The sequence below is a fragment of the Diorhabda sublineata genome, chromosome 8, assembly GCF_026230105.1.
Source record: "Diorhabda sublineata isolate icDioSubl1.1 chromosome 8, icDioSubl1.1, whole genome shotgun sequence".
In the NCBI taxonomy this organism is placed as follows: domain Eukaryota; kingdom Metazoa; phylum Arthropoda; class Insecta; order Coleoptera; family Chrysomelidae; genus Diorhabda; species Diorhabda sublineata.
The window spans coordinates 15,324,609-15,347,560 of NC_079481.1; the positions used below are offsets into that span (position 1 = coordinate 15,324,609).

At 32.2% G+C, this 22,952-nt stretch overlaps 1 protein-coding gene across 3 annotated transcripts in view; it reads right to left on the minus strand.

Annotated features, from left to right (window-relative positions):
- LOC130448464 (muscle-specific protein 300 kDa) overlaps positions 1-22,952 on the minus strand; it is a 289,850-nt gene that overhangs the window by 265,689 nt on the left and 1,209 nt on the right. For all 3 annotated transcript variants that reach the window (XM_056785865.1, XM_056785867.1, XM_056785866.1), the window contains exon 2: positions 486-942. In XM_056785865.1, coding sequence (XP_056641843.1) covers positions 486-942 — 457 coding nt within the window. The remainder of the gene's footprint in view (positions 1-485; positions 943-22,952) is intronic.

A 22,952-nucleotide genomic window follows, 5' to 3' on the forward strand; every position in this document is an offset into this window, starting at 1 on the left:
GAACTTCATCCATATTCTAAACGATACAGACACCTTGCCAACACGTATGAACGACCGTTCTCGTAAAACGTGCTAACACAAAAAACGCGACGCTTTCCGTCGAAGTGACTAATGACTTCTAAAATTCCCCGAGGGCAACTATCCAAACACGCTCCCCCGCTCACGTACCGTTTACCACGCCAAAAAAAGATGATTCAATATGCAAGTCCAAAATAAAAATTCTATTACAATATTAAAGTCTAATAAGACTTATTTTAACAATGGAACACCACAGCAAACGAATGATTTCTTTCTTATTTTTCACTATGACCACATTTTCTGTTCCATCAAGTGAGATTAGAACTAAAATATGCCTGTTCAGGCCTTTATCATATTTTTGCTTAGCACATAACCAAAGTGCTAACTTTTGATGGTATATTATAATTTTTTCACGGTAAACCTACAATTATAGTATAAAATTTGTGAAATTTAATTGGAAAGCTAACCTCTAATATGCTGGATATGCTCATCATACTGCGATTTGCTTCTTACAAACTCGAACCTATTAGCGTCGCTTTTGTTGAACGATTGAGACTTGTAATCTGTATACCACTCCGAACTACTACTAGTCACCTTAGAACAACTGCTATCCCCATCCCACTCATCCCGCGATTCCGTTTTCTTCGGACTCTTAAAACTTTCATCCGATGGAAATTTTCCGTTTAAGGAGCTTGCGCTGGAAGTTTTTGAGAATGAGACTAAATTCCCATTACTTTGTGTTAAATAGGCAGAATCTATATTTTCTTCGGATGGAGTTCTACTGGAAGTGATGTGACGGATTGACGTCGATGATGTACTTGTGCTAAGATGCCTGACAGTTTTTTTAACAGTTATTTTCTCGAATTTAACAGATTTTGTGCCTGTTGATAAATCACCTTCTTCCGTAGTTGAAGTATAAGTTTCCTGTAAGAATAAGATAATAAATAATGACCGATATTTTTATTTCTTTCCCTACCACTAAAAATGTGTAAATGTTTGGCTAGTGGAAAATTTAGCTTATTTAGAATCATCGCTCAACATTTAAAAATCATCAGTTATCAGTTTAATCAATATTTAATTATACTTACTATATACAGAAGATTTACGTTTTTGAAACATTTGGTACATACCAACAAAACATGTATTGTGCACTATTCAACATCAATTTCAATCTTCAATGTAATTTTAATAAAATTCGTTTATAAACTATACTCCGTCTGTTTTTATCTGTCCTTATATTTTTCATCGACATTTAGCTCTTAAATCATATCCAACAGGATTCTTTCTGGCGGAATTAGAGGTGACTATTTGGTTCTAAAATAACTTTCATTTGGCTTTAATTTATTGCTAGGGCACTTGAAATTGTATTTCGTGAAATATACAAATGCTTTTGCATGTAGTTGAGATAGACATACTTCTTGGTAGTTCAAGAAGTTGATTCATCCGGAGCACATCGGTGTCGGGCGCAAAGTTGGAATAGCAATTTCCCATATAAACTTACAATAACTTGCTATGGGAAATTGCTATTTTCCGACTTTGCGCCCGATCCCGTTGTGTTCCGGATGAATCAACGATGATTTCTTGAACGGCAAATTAAGCGGCAATTATTGATGTGTTCAAATATAATTGCCGTACGTAGGGAAACGGTTCTTCATGCGGTAGCCCGCTAAGTTTATATGGAAAATTTCCATTTTCTGACTTTGCGCCCGATCCCGTTGTGCTCCGGATGAATCAACGATGATTTCTTGAACGGCAAATTAAGCGGCAATTATTGATGTGTTCAAATATAATTGCCGCACGTAGGGAAGCGGTTTTTCAGGCGGTGGCTCGCTAACTTATGTGTTAAGATAGCAGACCATAGGTTTGTTTCAAAAAATAGCTAACGGCAAATTCTTGGAGTTTCACGGCAAAAAAAGCGTCAAAAAACGGAAATTATTAAGCAAATCAAAAGCCATTTTTGAAAAAATTGGTCCGCTAGGTTAACGTACCTGCAGTACAATCATTCTAACGCTTCTCTAACTTCTAGATGCCGTGCTTGTAGAAGGATTTGTCTTTTGACTCAAAATTGGCTTCAGTTTCAGCAATTGCTTCTTCATTTGAGCTGAATTTCTTACCAGAGAGCATTTTTTTAGGATCAGCGAATAGCCAGTAATCACTGGGGCCAGATCTGGACTATATGCTGGTCAAATCACCTTTTTTGAGCAATTGAAATAAGGGTGCATAAATCATTTTTAAAGGTATTTTTCTGTAAACAAAACGTCTGTCAGTGCCGCGTGAAGAATTAAATATTAATCCTGTTGTTAAGATAGGACTTATTTAAATTTAAGTTGGCAATCCTGTGTAATCCTGATCGTTTAGTTTGTAGCCGATTTTACAAAGTACTTTTGACATAATTATAATAGACAATTGTATAAATTGTAAACAAATACTGTCCATTTTGTTTTTTCTTGCGTTCTTGTTATTGTTTTATTGAAATATAAAAAGTTATTTTCAGGACTAATTTGAAAATAGATAATATTCTAAGCATGGATTGGTTAAAGATGCATTGCTACTATTTGTAAGGGAAAAACCTGGAGATTATCGTGAGGATGTGGATGGTAGGATGGTATTTGAAAAATGGTTGTCTAAATTTTTTAAAAAATTGCCAGACGGTGCTGTAAATTTAATGAATAATGCATCTTACCACAGCTGTAGGATGGAAAAGGTTCCAACAACATTTACATTAAAGAAATATGGTAAAATGATCACTATATACAATTTGATATGAATATGGTTCTATCTGAACTTAGAAATATTATAATGCAGCATAAAAAAATTAAATAATATGTTACCGATGGAATGGCACACACAACTTTACATACAGAATAAATTTTTAATTTCTGTTTGGCGAACCAGCCTAATAGACATCTGAAGAATAATTCTCATTACACATTTCTTAAGATATCTCGGAAAAAGATACGACATGAGTTTTTCGATATTTCAATGTTAATTTTGTTTGATTTTAAAATACCCACTTAAACTTTAATGCACACAGAAGCTCTTTCAAACAACATCGGGCTTGCGCTAACTCATTATCTTAATACCCGCCATAAAATTTTAACTTAAGACAGTTACCAACTCGTGATCGTTGTTGTCATGAAGATTAGACAACTCGTGGCGGAAGATTGTGTATCTCGGGATTTTAATTATGGAAAGAAAAACAAGAATAAAATATATATTTACAGTGAATTTCAGATCCAAATGTTATTGGTTAACTCATTGTCCAATGAAAAATATTTTTTAGAAGATTTGTTTTATTTATAAAATTATGAATTTAGCTAACCTAACGTAACCTAACTTAACCTAACCTAAGCTATCCTAACCAAACCCAACCTAAGGGATTTAGACATTCTAGGTTTTAATTTTTGGATGTTTCACCATTACAAAGTATTATTAGGTAGGATTAGGTACTAAATTTCAGGTAATACTCTTAATAAATCTGTCACGAATTGTATTATGTAATCGGACTACCTTTTCGTTTACCTGAAATATCCCTGTCCCAAGTTGTAGCGCAGCCCCAGCATCATAAGAATCGGCTTATCAGAACCGGATTTTTATGCATTTTTTGATAACAAAGCTTAGACTCTCCCCCCGTCCTCCCCCCGCTCATTTGAAGAGAAAAATGAAAAATTGTAAAATGAAACATGCATAGAATACGATAATCGTAAATGTCACTTATTGGGCAAATTTTGACAAAATGAATTTTATATTTTCAAATACGCCCTCTAATGATGGACCTAATATTCTGAAAATAATTTCCATAAAACTCCTGTACATTTATTTTATTTACCGTAAATCAGATCATGATTTTTCATATGTAATTCGACTGTGAATTCCAAAAAAAAACCAACTTTATAATTTGAAAAACAATGTCCATTTATTAAATCTGACAGACTAAAAAAGTTTCCACCTATATTCATTATTTAATTCGATTTCATGTTTGTGTAGTATTCGCCTCTGACCTCCATAAAAACCTAACAGTTGCATAATTTATTCAAATGACCTCAGGCTATGGGTAAAATGTGTAGAATAGTGAGTATTGCGTAATAATGATTCTATTTTTAGATACCATGTAAGAGATCAATATCGAAAGTAAATAAAAGAATGAAAACAACATTGATTACCACGAACCAAATGTATTTTCACTTGCTCATTAGACAGAATTGAAAATATTTAAAATGAAACTAAAATTTTAAGTAGTGAGTACCTGATAATACACTTTTCTTTCATGAAAAAGAATGGTTCCTATTTTTAAATACTTTCTCAGATTCTAAGACGTTAAGATATGAAATACCTACAATCAGATACATTCTAGTTGATATGGGGGGTGGTCGAGGGCTTTAAAAATGATCTGAACACTACAAGAATCAATAAGTGGAAGTTACAAGGATGTACCACCGGGTTCATGAGAATATGCCCAACGGCAGCACTAGAACCTCATTCAGAATGTTTAAAAGAGTTACCAAGGACAAGCCACTCTCAGAAAGCCAAAAAATACCAAAAAATATTTGCTTTGAGAGACACTTTACCTTAAAACTAAGCTGCAAAGTAAATAGCATCAATTGAATTAGTATAAGTATGTCTTCAAAACAGCCGATTGAACTGGAATAGGAGTATACAGATCTGAAACTAAATAATCTGAAAGCTTGGGTAATATGAAAATGAACACTGCGTCCAGTTCAACTTGCAAGGGAATTATTATAAGCAGAAGATTATTATCTTTTCCGACAGCCAAGTACCCATTAGAATTTTGAGCTCCAATATCATGAGATGCAAACATGGTTTGGGAATAATAACCCTTCAATGGTTCAGATTCTCCTACAACAGCAAGAAAAGTGTACACTTCGTGTTGTATCGTATATATGATACCCTGAATTATATATTCTTACATCTTAGAAAATAATGAGATCAATTTGTCATACATCAATGCTTTTTTTAACGAAAGTAGTAACCAAAGTAGTATCTTTAAGCAGCTATACACCACTGGAGTTGTTGGAAGACATGTTTTAATATCTGGAGAAGGAAACAACGATTAACATCAGGATTATTGGTCATTGTTGATACAATATTAACCCATACGTTTTTTCTATTGATCTTCTATGTACTTGAAAGGTTTTTCAGCAGAAATATTTCGCATGTACATATATCATATGTCAAATTTTGATGTACTGTGAAGGGTACGAAATTAACTGATCACTCATTAACTTCATTTCACATGACGGTCTCATCTCACAAGAACCCTTACATGTTTTCGTCGGTTTTTGGAATTGAAGGCATCTCTGAACGAATTTGATTTTCTACATTTTGTCAACCTTCCAAAAATGATTTTTTTCAACTCGTATTATTGTTACGTAATTTCCTCTGTTTCAAGTCATGATTCACACTCTCGGATTTTGCAAATTTAGCACATAACTTGAATTTGTGCCTTAAGTTTTGGGATATGGCAACATTGATGTGGATATGACAAATCTGATATTGTGATATAGAAGTCAATATACATACTTACGGAGTAAGTTGAATTAATTGTGGTAAAGGAACCGAAGCACTAATGTGATTGTTAGGTTACCCGATATACGATGGCCGCTTTTTATCAACCTGCGATAGGCAACAAATAAAAGAAGTGCATATGAAACAATAATTTTATTACCAAAAGATTGGTTTCGACATAATTCGCGAAGAGATTGAGACATTTGTCATATCTGTGGACAAGCTTTTCAATAATCTCTTCAAAGAAATTTTCTTCAACCATTCTGTGAACTCGTTGAACCAGGTCATCTGAAACAACAGATTTGCGTCCTTGGACCCCTTTTATCAGCACACAAGTTTTCCCCATAGACACGACTCATTCTCCGATGGATTTCTGAAGTATTATGATCTTCAGCCTGTAGAAAACGAATCACACCTCGCCATTCACACTTAACCACGCATACCCGCTTTCTTCTGCCCGTATAGCGATCGGAAGCTGAAAAAAACGGCTCTCGTATCAACTCATAGTGCAATGAATAAGCATTTATTCACTTCATTGTATACTTGCTTGATTTGTTGATATATTTAGATAATCTCTGTTTTAAAAACTTTAATTATCGAAAAACTAGAAAGATAGTGCTTTTAGCCAGATTTCATAATTATATTTATTAAACCTTTATAAAGTAGGTTACAACATGAATTAAATCCAATACATTACGTATTTTTATTTACTGATATAAAAAAAACAGTAATTCGCTTCTAGAATAGTAGAAACATAAATCAATCAGACTTTATAAGGTTACGTTCTAGATAATTTCAAAATTTACAGTATACAAGATAATTTCTAAGAAACTTGTGATCTAAACGGTAATATATGACATTACAAGTTATGCACTGTTTTAATGATGATGGTTCTGTTCCATTTATAAAAAGGTTGTTATAAATATAGATAAATAGCTTCAATTTCTGATTTCTACAACTTCTCATATGTTTGCATTCTTACATTGTCTTGATTTTAGGTCTTTACTGATTTACAATTTTTTTTTTCAAATTAATCTAAAAATTTTGATAAAGATCGCAAAAGATCGAAATGTCTTTAAAAAACTAATTTCAAATCAGCAGAGACTTAAAATCAAAACGAGTTAGGAACATATAAATGAATATACGAGGATAAATTCTTAGCCTACTATAGAACCAAACAAATTCTCCTCTTAATTGGATACATTTAATACATCGAACCTTCAACGTCTCTAGACCTTTCAGAAGAAATGTTTCTTCTTACTCTGCAAACTAGAACAGCTTTTATTACCTTTTAAACTTTTTTTTAGTTGAGAAAAGAGATGATAATTGGACGGAGACAAATCTGAAGAATAAGGGGGGGTGTTCTAGTAATTCAAATCCTAAATCACGAATTTTTTGCATGGCAACATGAGATTTGTATGCAGGGGCGTTGTCCTGCAAAAACAAAACACCTTTGGATAGCTTTCCGCGTCTTTTCTCTTTAATCTAACCCGTAGAGTGGTCAATAATATCGAATAGTAATCTCCAGTTATTGATCTACCCTTATCCAAAAAATAAATCATGATTACTCCATGGCAATCCCAAAAAAGAGATTCAAGAAGTTTGTAACGATACTACCGCAGGTAGCTATAAGTTACATGACGTATAAATGTATCTCTTCAGTTATCCAATCATTCATTCTCAAATAATCTTCAGTTTATATTACGAAGCATTTTAACCAAAATTGTTTGATAAATTTTAGGTACAACATTATGGAAGTCAGTATACATTTCTATTTATTTTCTAAATAATTCTATCCAGATTATCGTGAGGCTGAGTATCGTGATTGGGGTTATACTTTTTTCCACGTTCCTTTTTATCATTTCTTTTTTTATCCCTTCTCATTTCATCCATATTCTTCTCTAATATTTTTCTTTCTATTACAGCAGTTATATTGATTTCTTTTGATGTTTTTATAACGTTAATGTGTCATTTGCTTCTTCTACAAGTTCTTTTTCTCCTACCTCCTCAAAATGTTTCGTACTTTATGTTTATTTTTATCACCTCTTCCTCGAATTATTCCTTCTATCTCTTTATCTTCCTCGGTGATTATAGTTCCTTCCTTATCTTTTACATTTATCATAATATATTTCTTATTTATTTTAGTACTTCATAGAATAATTTTTGATTTTCCTCATGGTTCCTATCATTTTGTGACCGATTTTTCTTTGGCTTCATTCACTTTAGTTGAGACTTTCTCTCTCAATGATTTGAAGTTTTTGTAAAACTTATTATCTGCTTTCAAATGGTTACTTTAATTAACTTTCTCATCTCATCCATTCATCATTCTTTTTCATGTTTTAGTTAGGTATTTTTGGTAAACCTCTTCGACAACTTCGAGGATACTATATTGAAACTTCAATTTTCTTCTACTCTCTCTATCGCCTCATATTCTGTTAATTTATGATTTTATAGTACTTGGTAATTAGTTTTGTTTTGCGTTTCATTTCAGCTTAGTTTAATCAATTTATATCAAAAGATAAATACTTCGAGGAAGTGGTGTTTCCCGATAATAAAATTTCTTGTGTAGGTGTGTTATTTTCCATTTTCCAGAAGACATCGATTTGACATTCTATTTATATCAAAATTGACGTCCAATCAACTAGTAATTATTATCAATATGTCTTATTCAATCTTTTAAAGTGATATTTAATAAACAGTTCATTAAAATGTCTTTTTTAATAACTAAAATCAACATAATGAAAATAAATATCATAGTACCAGAAAATACCAATAATTATCATGCTAGAGATTTTCTTCACTTTCCCGGAACGAACTTGAATGAACTGTAATCAAGCAATTTCCATTTAATTACTGGAGCAAAGATGTATATTAACAAAGAAGAAGAATTTGAGAATAATGTTAGTTCAGTTATTTTGAGATTTTTAACACTTTCGCTAACAATAGGGTGACTAATGTTTATTTTAGAAGTTCAATTAAATATTATGTGCAGAAAAATTAGCTTTGTTTAATTAAACTAATTATTTATAGTGTTTATGAGAGTTGAGGAACAGAAGATATCTAAAATCAAGACAATTTAGAAACATGTATGAATGTGTACAATTTGTTTTATTCTTTTATTTATCAGTGAATGAAAAATTTAATGCTGTTGTTGTTCCAGTTTCCGCCTTGATTCTTCCGAGATACATTGCTGTCTAACCTTCAGAAAGACACTATAGTTTGAATATTAAACGGCAAAAAAAATTTTCATCTACAAATGGATTATAGTAAATATAAAAAACCCGAAATAATTTAATTATAGCACAGGTGACACTTTATAAGACATTCGCCGATTTTAGGATATATGCTTTATGTAAAAATTTTCATCTCTACACAACCCCATGCTGTTACGTGGCGCCATGGCTATTTCAAAGACTTAGAATACAGGCAATAAGAAAATCAAGCCGCTATATAGAAATGGGTTTCGGTTTAAATACCTATAAGACCATGACGAAGACGTTCACAATAACGTCCATGTCGATTAGAGAAGAAGAGAAAGAAAGTGAAAAAAGTTTAGAAGACCTAAAACTAGCAAATCACGGCTTGAGTGAATTGTAAATCAACCTTTCATATTAATGAACACTAAACCCTATATTGATTGTTAGGATATGGAAAATCCTGTTAAGAACTTCATGAAACTTTCTTTCTTTACGAAGCAACTGTAAATGGTGAAGCTATGCTCTTTTCTTAGTTGGAAGCAGATGAATCATACTACGTCATTTTTCAAACGTCACTGACCTAAAAATTATAGTGCATATTCTCTTGAAAAATTTTGATGACAAATTCTATATACCACAATTAACTTTATGATAGCTGCGTTTCAACTGCAGTCAAATTGCCAGAATGTCCCTCTTATGAACACTTTTAGATACAAAGAATTGCTTTTCTCGGTTTTTTCAAATGTTTTTTTGTTTCCATGTTCTCCTAACTGGGAAAACAGTTTCCTCCATATAAGTATTAGAACCGAGCTTTCTGTCAAATTTATTTTGAGATGATATGAGACACCTATCGAAAACAATTCGATGCTTTGTTTAAGAAGATTCGAACTCGGGTCGGTATATTTTGTTCTGTAATCAAATCACCATTTATAATTGCACCTCTTGTATATATTGGTAACCTTGAATATTGAAATACGTTTTTAGAAACGTTGCAAATACTATTATTATCGTTTACCTCGAATTTTACTAATAAGGGAGATTAAGAGTAACGATGATTTAATCAGTATAACAGTGTTTTGATACAGCTTATCATATTGTATAGATTCGTTAACAAATATGATTGTTTGCAATGTTTAAATAGATGAAATAATATTATAAATGTAATTAAGAATACCGAGACAGGCGGGATATCGCTTTATTAGGTCAGCTGTTAGGCCAGTTACATCTAGAAACATCGGACGACTTTAAAAATTAACACGTAACTGCGCAGAGAAATTAAACCAGGAACCAAAGCTGGAGACCCAACTGCCAATAACATCAAAAGCCAACTCTAAAATCCAAGTTGAGTGATAAAGTTCAAGTTTGACTTTGACGACGAATTTGTAGACCTCCCAGAAAAAAGTGGAATGTAAAAAAAAGACCATTCTTCTTCTTAGCTGCCGTATCAAGTCCCCTTGACGTTGGCGATCAGCATGGCAAAAATCTCTATCTTGAGCTAGTCTAAATAACTGTCCTGCTTCTCTTATCCCAGTCCATTCTCTAATATTCTTCAACCAAGAGGCTTGTTTCCTTCCAATTCCTATACGACCTTCAACTTTATCCATTATAATCAACTGGAGGATACTAAATCGGGTACCACGCATTATGTGTCCCAAATAAGCTATTTCCTGCATTTAATGTTGACCACCAACTCACGAACCGCATTTGCTTTGTTACGGACTGCATCGTTTGTTTGCATAGCATGCGTCCATATAACCACATTTCAAAAGCCTCTAAACCATTAATGGTCCATGCTTTCCGGAGTTAAAATTTTAAATTATCTGCGTGTCATGGTACGTCAAGCGACTAAATACCATATATTAAATATGTTCAGACTCAACTCTCTTCCCACTACGTCAATGGTGTTTAAAAAGCATTGCAGTCCATTCAAGTTATCACGCACTACAACTGTATCGTCTGCGTATCTGATTGTGTTTATAAGTTTACGGTTAATTTTTAGTCCATTGTGTCTAGCTTGCTTAAAGATCTTATCTGAATACAAATTAAACAGAAGTGGTGAGATTATGCAGCCTTGCCTGACTCCTCTTAACATTTTGCATTCTTCTGTCGAATTTCCGTTTATTCAAACGCCCGTTCTTTGGTGCCAATATACTTTTTCGATGACTCTTATGTCGGAACTATCAACTCTTTTTTCCCTTAAGATATTTATTAACTTGTCGTGTTGAACTCGATCGAATTGCCTTTTTGTAATCTATAAAGACTGCAAATACATCTCCGAAGCCGAATTGATCTTCTTCGCAATTAATTCTGATTCTAGCGTGGATGATTCTTAAGAATATTTTTATACTGTGACTCATAAGACTTATCAGTCTATAGCCGCTACAGTGTTTTGGACGTTGTTTTTTCGGCAAAGTTATGAATTCAGATTTTAACCAGTCTTCTGGTATTTCAGCAGTTGATAAACATGATTGAAGAGTATATCATATCACTATGTGTTCTTCATTTATAACCTTTAGCAACTCTGTTGGAATGTTGTCAGTTCCAACAGCTTTCTTGTTTTTTGCCAACTTTGTAGCATGTATCACTTCTGACTTTTGTATTTCTGGTTCTTCACCTTCATCAAATGCCATTTGTTCTTCTAATCTAGAGACATTATACAGTTCTTTGATATACATATACCAAGTTTTCCTTCTTCATCTATGATTATTTTTCTTTTTGAATCCCCTAAGGTATGAATTCCATTTCTAAATTCATTTATTCCATCGAATGATAAGCCAATTAGCATTAGCCTTGAAGAATATAATCATTTGCAGCAGTTGAAGGCTGTTAACCCAGCTGACGTCCATTCTTTTTGTGATTATCTTCCCCATAAGTAGAACTTATAGCTTTTTACTCCAATGTATACCTAAGCCATTATCTAACTTGTCTTTTCACTTCATTTTATTTATTTATTATATTTGTTCTATTAATTGTCTTAACTATTCCTTATTGTAGGTATGTGAGGTTTCAGGATTAAATTATTTTATTTTATTTATTTATAAATAACATGATAATTTTTTTTACTTTCTCTAGTCGATCAAACCTTTTGAAAAAGTTATTCATTGTTCCTTTGTAGAATATTTTGTAATATTAAAAATTATTTTGACAAAATTATAAATATATACTTGTATAATCTTTCCCCAATCTATTGAAAATTATTATGACAAAATATATATTAGTAGATGATAATAATTTGTCAATTAATAATAATATTAATATGAATAGTAATTATTGAAATACATCAAATTTATTGAAAAATTGAAAGATAATTATTGTGGATCATTAAGATAAGTGAAAAAGCCTAAGTCTGTGAAATATTACAGTGAAATAGTGAAATTTAAATTGGTATTAGTATTAGTATTTTAAATTACTATTAATTAGTAACGAAATAATTAGGCAAAACTAAACGTAAATAATTTATAGTTGAATTGAAAAAAAAATACATTTTAAAACCTCGCTATTGATTTTTGAGACGTTTTTTCTGTCAGAAACAACGATGCTATTTTATAAATACTTAATCAGCATTCATTTTAATATGAATAGCATTTTAATGAGTTTTTATTAATTCATTCATCGAATGAATTTTGTTAATTCAATCGTTGAAATTAAATGAGTTCATTCAATATTTTTCGTAAAATTGTACCTTGTTTCTTTGGGAATAAAGTTTTTAAAAATAAAATTTTGAATTGAAATTCATGATTGGCTAGATTTTTTCACAAACTTTAAGAGATCAAGTGGATTAAAAATTTTGCATATTAGTTAAAGCAAGATGATATTACATACGTTCATAAATTCATATTTGAGAAACTTGTCATGGATCTATGACATATTATGATTTATACATCAATATCGAGTGAAATTTTCATAAAAACCGAAGTTTGTTCCAACTGTCGCAGAGCTTTTTTTACAGATAAATACTACAAGTTTTCTGATGGCTTCCATACGTTCAGAACGGAAAATTTCTCTCGCAATGAGAAATACGGTGCGAGAGAAAGAATTGCGGTCCAAGTACTGGTTCAAAACTGCTACGACCCAAAAAAAAGTAATTATATGTTTTATAAATAACGAAAAAGCTTTTGATAGAATGCTAAATCTAGAAATCGTTCAAACAGTGAGGCGACATATATCAGAAAGATATAAGACGTATTGAAATTTGTAATGGAACCAATCAGTTGCAGTTTCGAACGGCCCAAAAATTCTTTAGAAGTGTTAGGCAAGCATGTGTCTTCTCCCTACTCCTGTTTAATCATTAGTCGGAAAACATCTTTCAAGAAGCCCTCGACGGTCAACAATTAGGAATCAAAGCAAATGGCATATGGATCAACAATATACGATATGGCAGACAACATTAATGAACTCCAAAGGCTTCTGGACATAGTTGGAGTACACAGTTGGCTCATGGGAATCAATTTCAATATTAAAAATACGATGAGCGAAAAGATTGAAAGGGTAAAGCAATTCAACTATCTAGAAACTTGGTTATATGAAGACTGGTCATCAGTCTTTGATCTCAACCTCAGAATAATATTCACAAAATGCTACGTATGGTCCGTGCTATTGTATGGAAGACTGGACACTGAAAGTTAACACCATGAACAGATTGGAGGCATTTGAGATGTGGATCTACCGAAAAATTTCAAGACTTTCATGGACGGCAAGAAAAACCAATGAAGAAATTCTGTGGAGAATAGAAAGAGAACGTGAATTGCTGGACACGATAAAAAGTATAAAAACCAGGACATGTGATACGGAGGGAGAGTTACGATTTGCTTCAGCTCTCGATGGAAAGAAATATAGAGGGAAGAAGGGGATTAGGCATAGAGAGGATGGAATAGCTCCACAATATCAAACATTGCATGGGGATAAGAACTACATCAGAATTAATTCATACCATTAGAAACTAAATAAATTGGTCAGGAGTGATCCATATATTAATGGTTAGCAGAAGAAGATGAAAAAAAGAAATAAAGAAATACCCGTCAATATAATGAGAAATACTCTCTCACTGTTGTTATGATAATCTAAGTCAACTATAAATTATTGAAAAGTTACTAGATGAAACCAAAAACAGAGTTGATATGGTTATTATCTAATAAAATTCTATGTTTTCATCAATAGTTCCGCTTTCACATTCAAATTAACGTTAATAATAACAAAAAAAATTTTTCTTCTTCTCTTCACCGTGACCAAAAGACTTTTTTTACTATTTATTGGAATAATAATTATTACTTACTACCAAAATAAATTCCCGAAGACGTCCATGTCGCTACTTATCAGAAAGGTTAGATAATTCTTGAAGAGTTGATTCCGCAATTTGTAATTTGTTTGGAAGAAGACTAACAATTCAATATTTTGATAGAAACTATCTTCTATATATGCAGATTTTCAGCCACTGTGGTATTTTATAGATGTGATGAGCTTCTCGAAACGAAAAACGAAAATTAGAAATTAAATGTTTCGATATCGCTTTTCGTTTTCGAGATATTGATATTTGCTTTATAAAACAGATGGCGTTTAATTTTCTTCGAGAATAAAGATTTTATCACTTTAGATTCAACACAAGTTATGTAATTTAACCAACAAAAGGTTTTTTATTTAATTTTTGCATAATTAACCCTAATATTTCGATATGTTTTAAAAAGTACAGATTTTTTAAGCGAGATGGGCAGTTACATAAAACTTTCATCACTACGTGATCAATATTATATAATATATGATGAATCAACGAATAGTTCAACCTTGTTTATAAAATAAAAAAGATATTTAGCAATCATTTGAAGAATTCATCGAAAATTCTATGTAGAAATATACCCCTGATGTGTTCAAAGGCGTAGCTACGGTTTTCGATATCCTGAAAACGAAGCCATCGAACCATATCGAAAAATTTTATCTCTTATTTTCGACTTATTTTGAGTCGGTTTATAATACGTCATATCCAAATCCTGGCGCCACGGAAATTGATTATATCTTATACAGTTAATTTGTTCATTTACCTTTGACTAAATTTTTTTGATATATTTTGATAAAGGCTTAAAGAAAAGTTGAAACGTCAAAATTTATCTTTCTTTTAAAAATTATCAAAAAAAAACTAATTTTAAAACAGAAGAGACCTAAAAACAGGAACATTTAGATGTATTAATTTATCAAAAGAAATAAATCAAAGAAATGAATAAATTTATTGATATCCAGTGATAAAACTTTAGATTTTTCTCCTTGGTATCTGGTGCTTTTGTTATTAATAAGCAGGAGCAATTCTGAAAACTTACTTAAATAAATATTTTCCTTAACATAACGTTGGAGGTTTTATGATTTTTCCTTAAAATAGCACATTTTCGGAAACCTTGATTATATACATGTTTCTTGTCGTATCATTAACAAAATTGGTCATATGTTTTCTGATATATACTAATTTTGATTTGGCTGATAACATATTATATATTACATTTGCTTCCTCAGATACATCTGATGCAGTTTCACTATCAGTATCAGTTTCATAATCAACATCTCAAAGATACCTGGGTACGTTCGTCAACGAATAATGCGACCCAAAACTCGAAATCAGCTCAAGAACTGAGCAAGCGCGGAAAAATCTGAACAACATGAGATCACATCTGACAACCGCAACCTCAGCCTGGAACTCCGGACCAGAATGCTTCGCTGTTACATCTTTTCTGTTCTTCTGTACAGATGCGAAAGTTGGACCATGGATGGGGCCAAAGAGAAGAAAATTGATGCGTTCGAAATGAAATGCTGAACGGAACATAAGACACACATAGAGTTCCTGCAGCAAATGGGTCTCATGACAATCAAGGAGAAAAAGTTGCAGTACCTAGGACATATAATGAGAGGTGAGCGATATGGGATTCTCCGCCTAATAATAGAAGGAAAGATCGAAAGAAAACGTTCGGCTGTAGACAAAATTCACGGATGAAAGACTTGCGCAGATTGCTCGGAAATTTAGTAAGGAGACGGCGTCGTAAGAAGAAGAATCAACATTCATCTGGAAGAAAAGGCTATAAACGCTATAAAAAGGTATATCTCTTAATAAAATTTTGTTTTTTCATGTTTTATTTATCGAAACGTGGGTCAAATAGTGTAATTGTGAGTATTAGTGTAGAAGTAGTGTGAATAGTGCGTTAATTAAAATCTCTAGATATGATTTGATGACGATATTTGGCAGTATTGTACAACTTTACACACTCTATAAAAATAGTTATAAAAAAAATCAACAATCAATTGATATTTCGAAACCGGTACATTCTAAAAGTTGTCATTGGGAATAATTACTGATGGGTTACGTATGTTGCAAACTACAGACTCTCTCTGTATATGTTTGAAAAGAAAGAATTAACCGGAATTTTATCAGAACTTTCCATCTTCGTTGTCTGATTATTTTCACTGATCTGAATGTTCTTCGACGATAACAGCATTGTGGTATTCTACCGACTATGGAGTGGGTGCGTCCGCAGCGGCACAAAAAAAGAAAAAGTTAGCAACATCGTCTGCGATCCACACATTATAACAGATCATTCAGTAACGTCCTGGTTTCATCGTACAGTCAGTTTTTGTTATAAATAACAAAAAAAAATTGAAAATAATAAAACCGAGTACTCAATGTCGATTTTTATGAAAGTGAAAACTTTTCTATATTTCATTGTTTTCTCAGATATTCTTGACGTGGAAAGGTTTTTTAAAAACCCTTTGACATGCCCATGGTTGGTACTAACCAAAACCAATATATATCTTTTCACTTACTCATTTTCTGCAGGGTAATTTATTCACAACTGGTCGTTATAAAAGATAATAAACATGATCATAAATAACAAAACTCCAATGCAACAAAAATTAGTAATCAATAAGAAAGTGAGGTTCTTGAAAGAAAACTAATAGATTTATATAATAATAATAATAATAAAGTAACATAATAACACTTTTCAAAGCAACCAAAAAAGTATTTCAGAGGAAACTTGGAGCTATGCCCAATTACAACACCAATTAACTTATAACATCGAAACAGTCGTTGGAAAACTTTTGGTCTTCATAGTGGTTAACTCCCAAAAACCAGAAGAGAAACGACGGCTGGATAGTAGCTGAATATACGCGATTAAATATTGTACCGATGTAGTTTGATGATTTTACACTGAAAGAAACTACTGACGAACTCCAAAATACTAACAACTGGAAAGCACCGGGCATTGATAATATCCAGAATTTCTAGTATAAGAAATTCTCGAGCGTACACAGGGAATTAGCGAAGCAATTTTCTTATCTTCTACAGAGCCCAGAAGATATCTCAGCATTTTTAGCACTGGGTTCCACTCATTTGCTTCCAAAAAGCTCCTAGACGAATAAACCCACTCAAAACAGATCTATCACGTGCTTTCCCACTTTGTAAAAGATACAGCTTCTATCACCAAAATTTAGAGGCACGACGAGGAAAATAACATCTTAGCAAAGGAACAGAAAGGTTGCAAAAGATATCACATAGGGTGCAAACAACAAATTGTGCACTTCGACAAGCACAGAAACATCACTAGAATATACACACTGCTTCAGTAGATTACAAGAAAGCATTCTTCCTAGTGTACCTCATACCTGGCTAGTGGAGGTATTGCAGATTTATAAAGTCCACCCAACTATTATAAACTTCCCTCCAACAACGATGAAAAGATAGCGAACAAATTTAAATCTGCAAGTCGGTTCAAACTCCGTCAGTACTGACGAAATACCTAATCGTAGGTGAATATACCAAGGTGACTCTTTGATTTCGTTGTAGTTCTACCTTGCAATGAATCCCCTATCTGCCATGCTCAATAATACAAAATAAAGCTGACATCAAAACCACTACTAATTCCGAGTCAAAGAAAATTCGGAATCATACAGTTTTCTACTTTATAATATTGAACATAACTTCTAAACAACCACTAACTTCACAATATTTAAAGCCAATTACAAAATTAGTATAAAATTTTTCAATATTAAATCACCGTTTTTTCCGTCACAGAAAAAAAGTGGTGTGCAGTACACATTAGATATTAGCTTGTGGTTTTTTGTCTGTTTTTACACTTAGTGAGCAATATTATATTTAGAAAAAAAAAGAAGAAAAACTATAAACATGTTCATACACACCACTGGTGAGCAGAAAACCTGTTACACCTACATGGTTACAAGTCCTCCATATGCTTTTGAAAGGGAGTATCTTACAAGCAATGATTTACTGTAATATATAGAAATATTTATACTTGAAAAATAACAAATGAGTGAAAAATAAATTCAATGCAAACAAGATGTCACCTAAATTAATTTGAAAAAATTTATGAAAAATTTTATACTATGTTCTAAAAAAAAAACATTTTTTTTTGAAATTTTGTTCTTTTAGAAATAGTTCCAATTATATTCTCCACTTGTCTATGAAAACTGACAACTTTTCATAGAACCGAGAACCGCGCCCTATTTTAGAGGATACTCCACAGATCACTTATATTTAGATGATTCAGAAATTTATCTTCTTTGTATGGATGGTAGGGATAGTGAATATGAAAAATTTTCGTCGAAATACGTTAAATAAGGGTTGCCTCACATTAGCATCTGGGTAAATTTCTTTCAAATTAGGTTAAGATAGGCTGGCGGCCCTGGAATGCAGAGGAGGAGGATGCTAATAGACATAATACACTCTATGCTCCTCTACGGGGCCCCAGTATTGTACGATGTCCTGGAAAAAACAAAAAACAGAGAAATGTATACTAGATCGTAAAGAAAACCGCTGCTTAGGGCCAAAGTAATCCCTATACATCTGTTAATAGACGAGAGGGCTAGGATGCTTAAGAACGAAAAAAAAATGTAGAAAATATTGAGACTATAATTTAATGGCTTGCGCAAAAATTATTCATACTTATTTTGAGCTGACAAAGAGATGTCATCTTTGTATGGTAGTTTGAGGACAAAAAATTAAAAAGACTATCTAAATGCCAAAAAAAGGAAATAGAAGATGTGATTTTAGCTAAATTCTAGAAATTTTTACCTAAATAACTATAAATCTCAGTACTCCCTAAGCCGGCAAGGTATTATATATGATACCTTATTGGAAGTTCAAAAATTGAAAATAAAAAGTTTTTTTCTGACATCTCACTTGAAGTCTAAATGATAGGAAATCATGATCATGAAAACAAGAAAAAAAGTCATTAGTTACTATCTTGCCAGTTTAAGGGTTAAAGATTTTTTGCGTTTACACGCATGAGATGTTTGATTTGAAGACAGAGGGAGTAGGCATTTGCGGATGAATTATGTAAAATAATAAGATCAATCAATCAATATTCATGATTTTCCAGGAAACTCACAATTAATAGAGTGTATTGATATCTAGTTAGCCTAGACCAGTTCCATGCATAAACAAAATATTGCGTTACCATAGCAACGAACAATAACTTATTATAAGTGTCAGTGTAAAGTTTGACGTCAAAAAAGTAAACCAGAGTTGCGCAATAAATTAAAAGAGAAGAGATGTCCACCAAAATTGTGAAAATCGAAAAACTGGATTATCAAGCAATCATCAGGTACCTGTATTTAAAAGGGTTAAGAAGTAAGCAGATTTACAAAGATTTGCTTAATTGGACTGCAAGCTTCAAAAGAGGTAAGTATTCCATTGAAGATGATGAGCGATCGAGAAGGTCAGTTTCTGAGTTAGTCCCTGAAAATATCGATGCAGTTCATGACATGATTTTATCAGACCGTCGAATTGGTTTAAAACGGATATCTGAAGCACTGAATATTTCATACGCGTTCATATGAAAGTTAATAGTTCATAGTTCACGTCAATTTGGATATGAAAAAAATTGCTGTAAAATGGATCCCCAAATATTTGAATGTTGACCAAAAGCGTACAAGGGTAGAAGCATCGCGTTCGATCTGTGCTCGATTTGACTTCTTAAGCCGAAACAATCTATGGAATGGCGACACTCTGGTTCTCCAAGACCTAACCGTGTCCAAAAATCTGCTGGAAAAGTTCTTGCTTCAGTTTTTTGGGATTGCCATGAAGTAATCATGATTGATTGACCAATGATGACCATTGGACATTACTGACCACTCTACAGGAAAAAATTAAAGAGAAAAGACGCGAAAGCTATCCAAAGGTGTTTTGTTGCCCTGCACACAAATCTCATGTTTCCATGCAAAAAATTCGTGATGTAGGGTTTGAATTACTAGAAAACCCCCCTTATTCACCAGATTTAGCTCCGTCCGACTATCATCTCTTTCCTAAACTGAAAAAAAGTTTAAGACGTCGTAAATTTTCTTCCAACGAGGAGGTAATAAAAACTATAGAAGTCTGGTTTGCAAAGCAAGAAGAAACAAGGTCTAGAGACGTTGCAGGTTCGCTGTAATAAATGTATCCAATTAAGTGGAGAATATTCTGGTTCCATAGTAGGCTAAGAATTTTTCAATATTTCCTCGTAGAATTAGCCCATGGGGGTCTATTCTATCAGTACATTATAGCAAAAAAGACACTCGTCTATATGATCCTTGTACGTGGTAACGTTTAAAATTCTTTAGTGATCGAAACATTTTGATATACGAGTAAAAATTGTATTTATTGTTAGTTTTACAATATAAAAAAAATTCCCTCGATAAGATAAGATAATCATCTATTTCCACAATTTATGTGAAGCATTAATGGATTTTAGTATAATACATAATTCTAAAATTAAATTTTTTTCATAAGTAATGTTACAACTTCAATTCCAGTTCCAGTTAAAAAAGATATTATTCTTAAACTTCATACAATAAACGATATAGAATAAAAAAATACTGACACTAGCCAAAACTTTTTACGCATCTTTTTTTTTTGGTTTAATTACCAAATTTTATTTCTACGAAAATAAAGGATACAATTGTTCAGAATATCATATTCGTTCAAAGAAATATGGGAAAGAATTTATTTATATACATATATATATATATATATATATATATATATATATATATATATATATATATATATATAAATCATTCTGTATATCCGAATTATTTCTGCAATAATATGAATTAATATTTAGTTAAATAACAGATCTATATATTAATATAAATTCATAATCTTGTGTGATGACGCCAGCGAAGCACTTTTTTTTAATACATTGTGAATTTTCTGTTATTTTGGCATTGTACAAATTCATATACAGTGCTTCTAAAAACTCTGTACTTGTCGTAATGGTTGACGTAATAGGGATCGATGACGTCACCAAGTAACTGAAACCAATATTAAATGGGACCTTATTGCAAGTAACACTAAACACTTACCATAAGGTCCCATTTAATATTGGTTTCAGTTACCTGGTAACGTCATCGATCTCTATGACGTCAACTATTACTAGTAGATAAGCTTACTAAGTCCTTCAATTGTAACAGTGGAAATTATTCAATATATCTGTAGTTTTACCTATCTTGTTTATTTTTGTTCACGGATATTAATTGAATCTACTAATATCTTCACCATAAACCTGTAATTACCACTTAATAGATCCACAATGGGAATTTAACGTTCTGTAATATCGTTGATAATTTTTAAAACTTGCCGTACTTTCCCATAATAATTTTATCATGTATATCATTAACTACTAATTTAGTAAAAATAGAAACTTAAACTTTCTTAATAGAGTAAACCTCTGGTAATTTTTTTCATTTTTTTCTCCCAAAAAAATCAAAATGAATAAACAGTTTCACCATTTTCATTAGAAAAAACTTTGGAAATGCCCTCAAGCAAACGATCAATGTGAACCAATCGAACCGTCTCTTTCTCAGTACAACCAACTTTCTCTGGTATAGAAAATACATTCCTAAATTCACAATTATAGTTTTAGGTAGGTCAAGAGACACTTCAATGTTAAGCTATGGTGTCTTCCCTTTCTCCATGCAACAGATTTTCTTTGGCATATGTTTCTCTATGAATGGTTACAATAAAATATTCTCTTGAATCTCCAATTACGGTTTTTAGCAACTCGAAAGGTGTCTAGTCTCTTTGACAAACAGATCCACCATCTTCTTTTCCAGTACGGCACACTTTTTTCGGTAATTTTATAAGATGTTGCTCCATGAATGGTCATTTTCAAATATTACTCAGGAGCTCCAAATAGAGTTGTCAAACTGCTGTGCCATTTCTTTTCTCAGTGCAGCAGTGATTCTCTGGTTAATTCCTTCTAGAAACCTCAATTAGAGTTTGTAGTTTCTCAAAAAAAGCTATCAATGACATTCAGATTTACTATTTCTTTTTTCAGTGCAGCGAACTTTCCTCGGGGAAATTATTAGATGTTGTTTTTTGAATAGTCATGATCGAATATTAGCCAAGAGCTCTAATTAGAGTTTTTAGCTCTGAATGACGCGTTAATATCAAACTGTGGTGCCATGTCTCTTCTCAGTACAGCATTTTTTTCTCTGGCAAATTTATTCTTCGATTCTTCGTGAATGGTCGGAATAAAGTATTTTCCAGAAACATGAATTAGTGTTCGCAATTTCTCAAACAAAATATCGATGACAAATCGATATACCATCTCCTCAATTCGTCAAATTTATATGAATTCCTAATATTCAGGATAAAATATTACACAGAAGTTGCAATTAGAGTATTAGGCATTTCTCTGGCAAGTTTGTTGACTATTTACCCTGAAATTTGCAATTATAATGTATGTTCCTCAACCAGGAGATTTATTCTTGTTTTTACGTCCCTACGACCCTCTCTTTTCTCTTGCACTTTTAGAGTACAATATCGATTTCCTTTGAAGACATGACCGAGGTGTGACAGTTTTGGGGATGTAACTTCCCTGTCCTGTATACGTCATTGTAACCACATTTATATTCTGTCGATTGTGGTGGTTTCCACTGACCAGACTTTGGCTCCGTACAACAGAACAGACCAATATAACATCTATCAATTCTTTATCGCAGGAACTAGCGTTATAAAACAAAGATGTCGGCTGAAAAATTGAATTTTCTATAGTAAAAGCAAGCAACTAACATTTGTACTATTAATTTGTTCAGTACAGGAAATCGTTTTAACTGTCACAACGAATAATTCATTTGTTAAATTAAAAAAAATTATGTCCAGCTGTCTTTTCGGTTAGACATTTTTTACGCCAATAATCATGTCGAAAAAATCAATTTTGTCTTATCATATATTCCATAAAT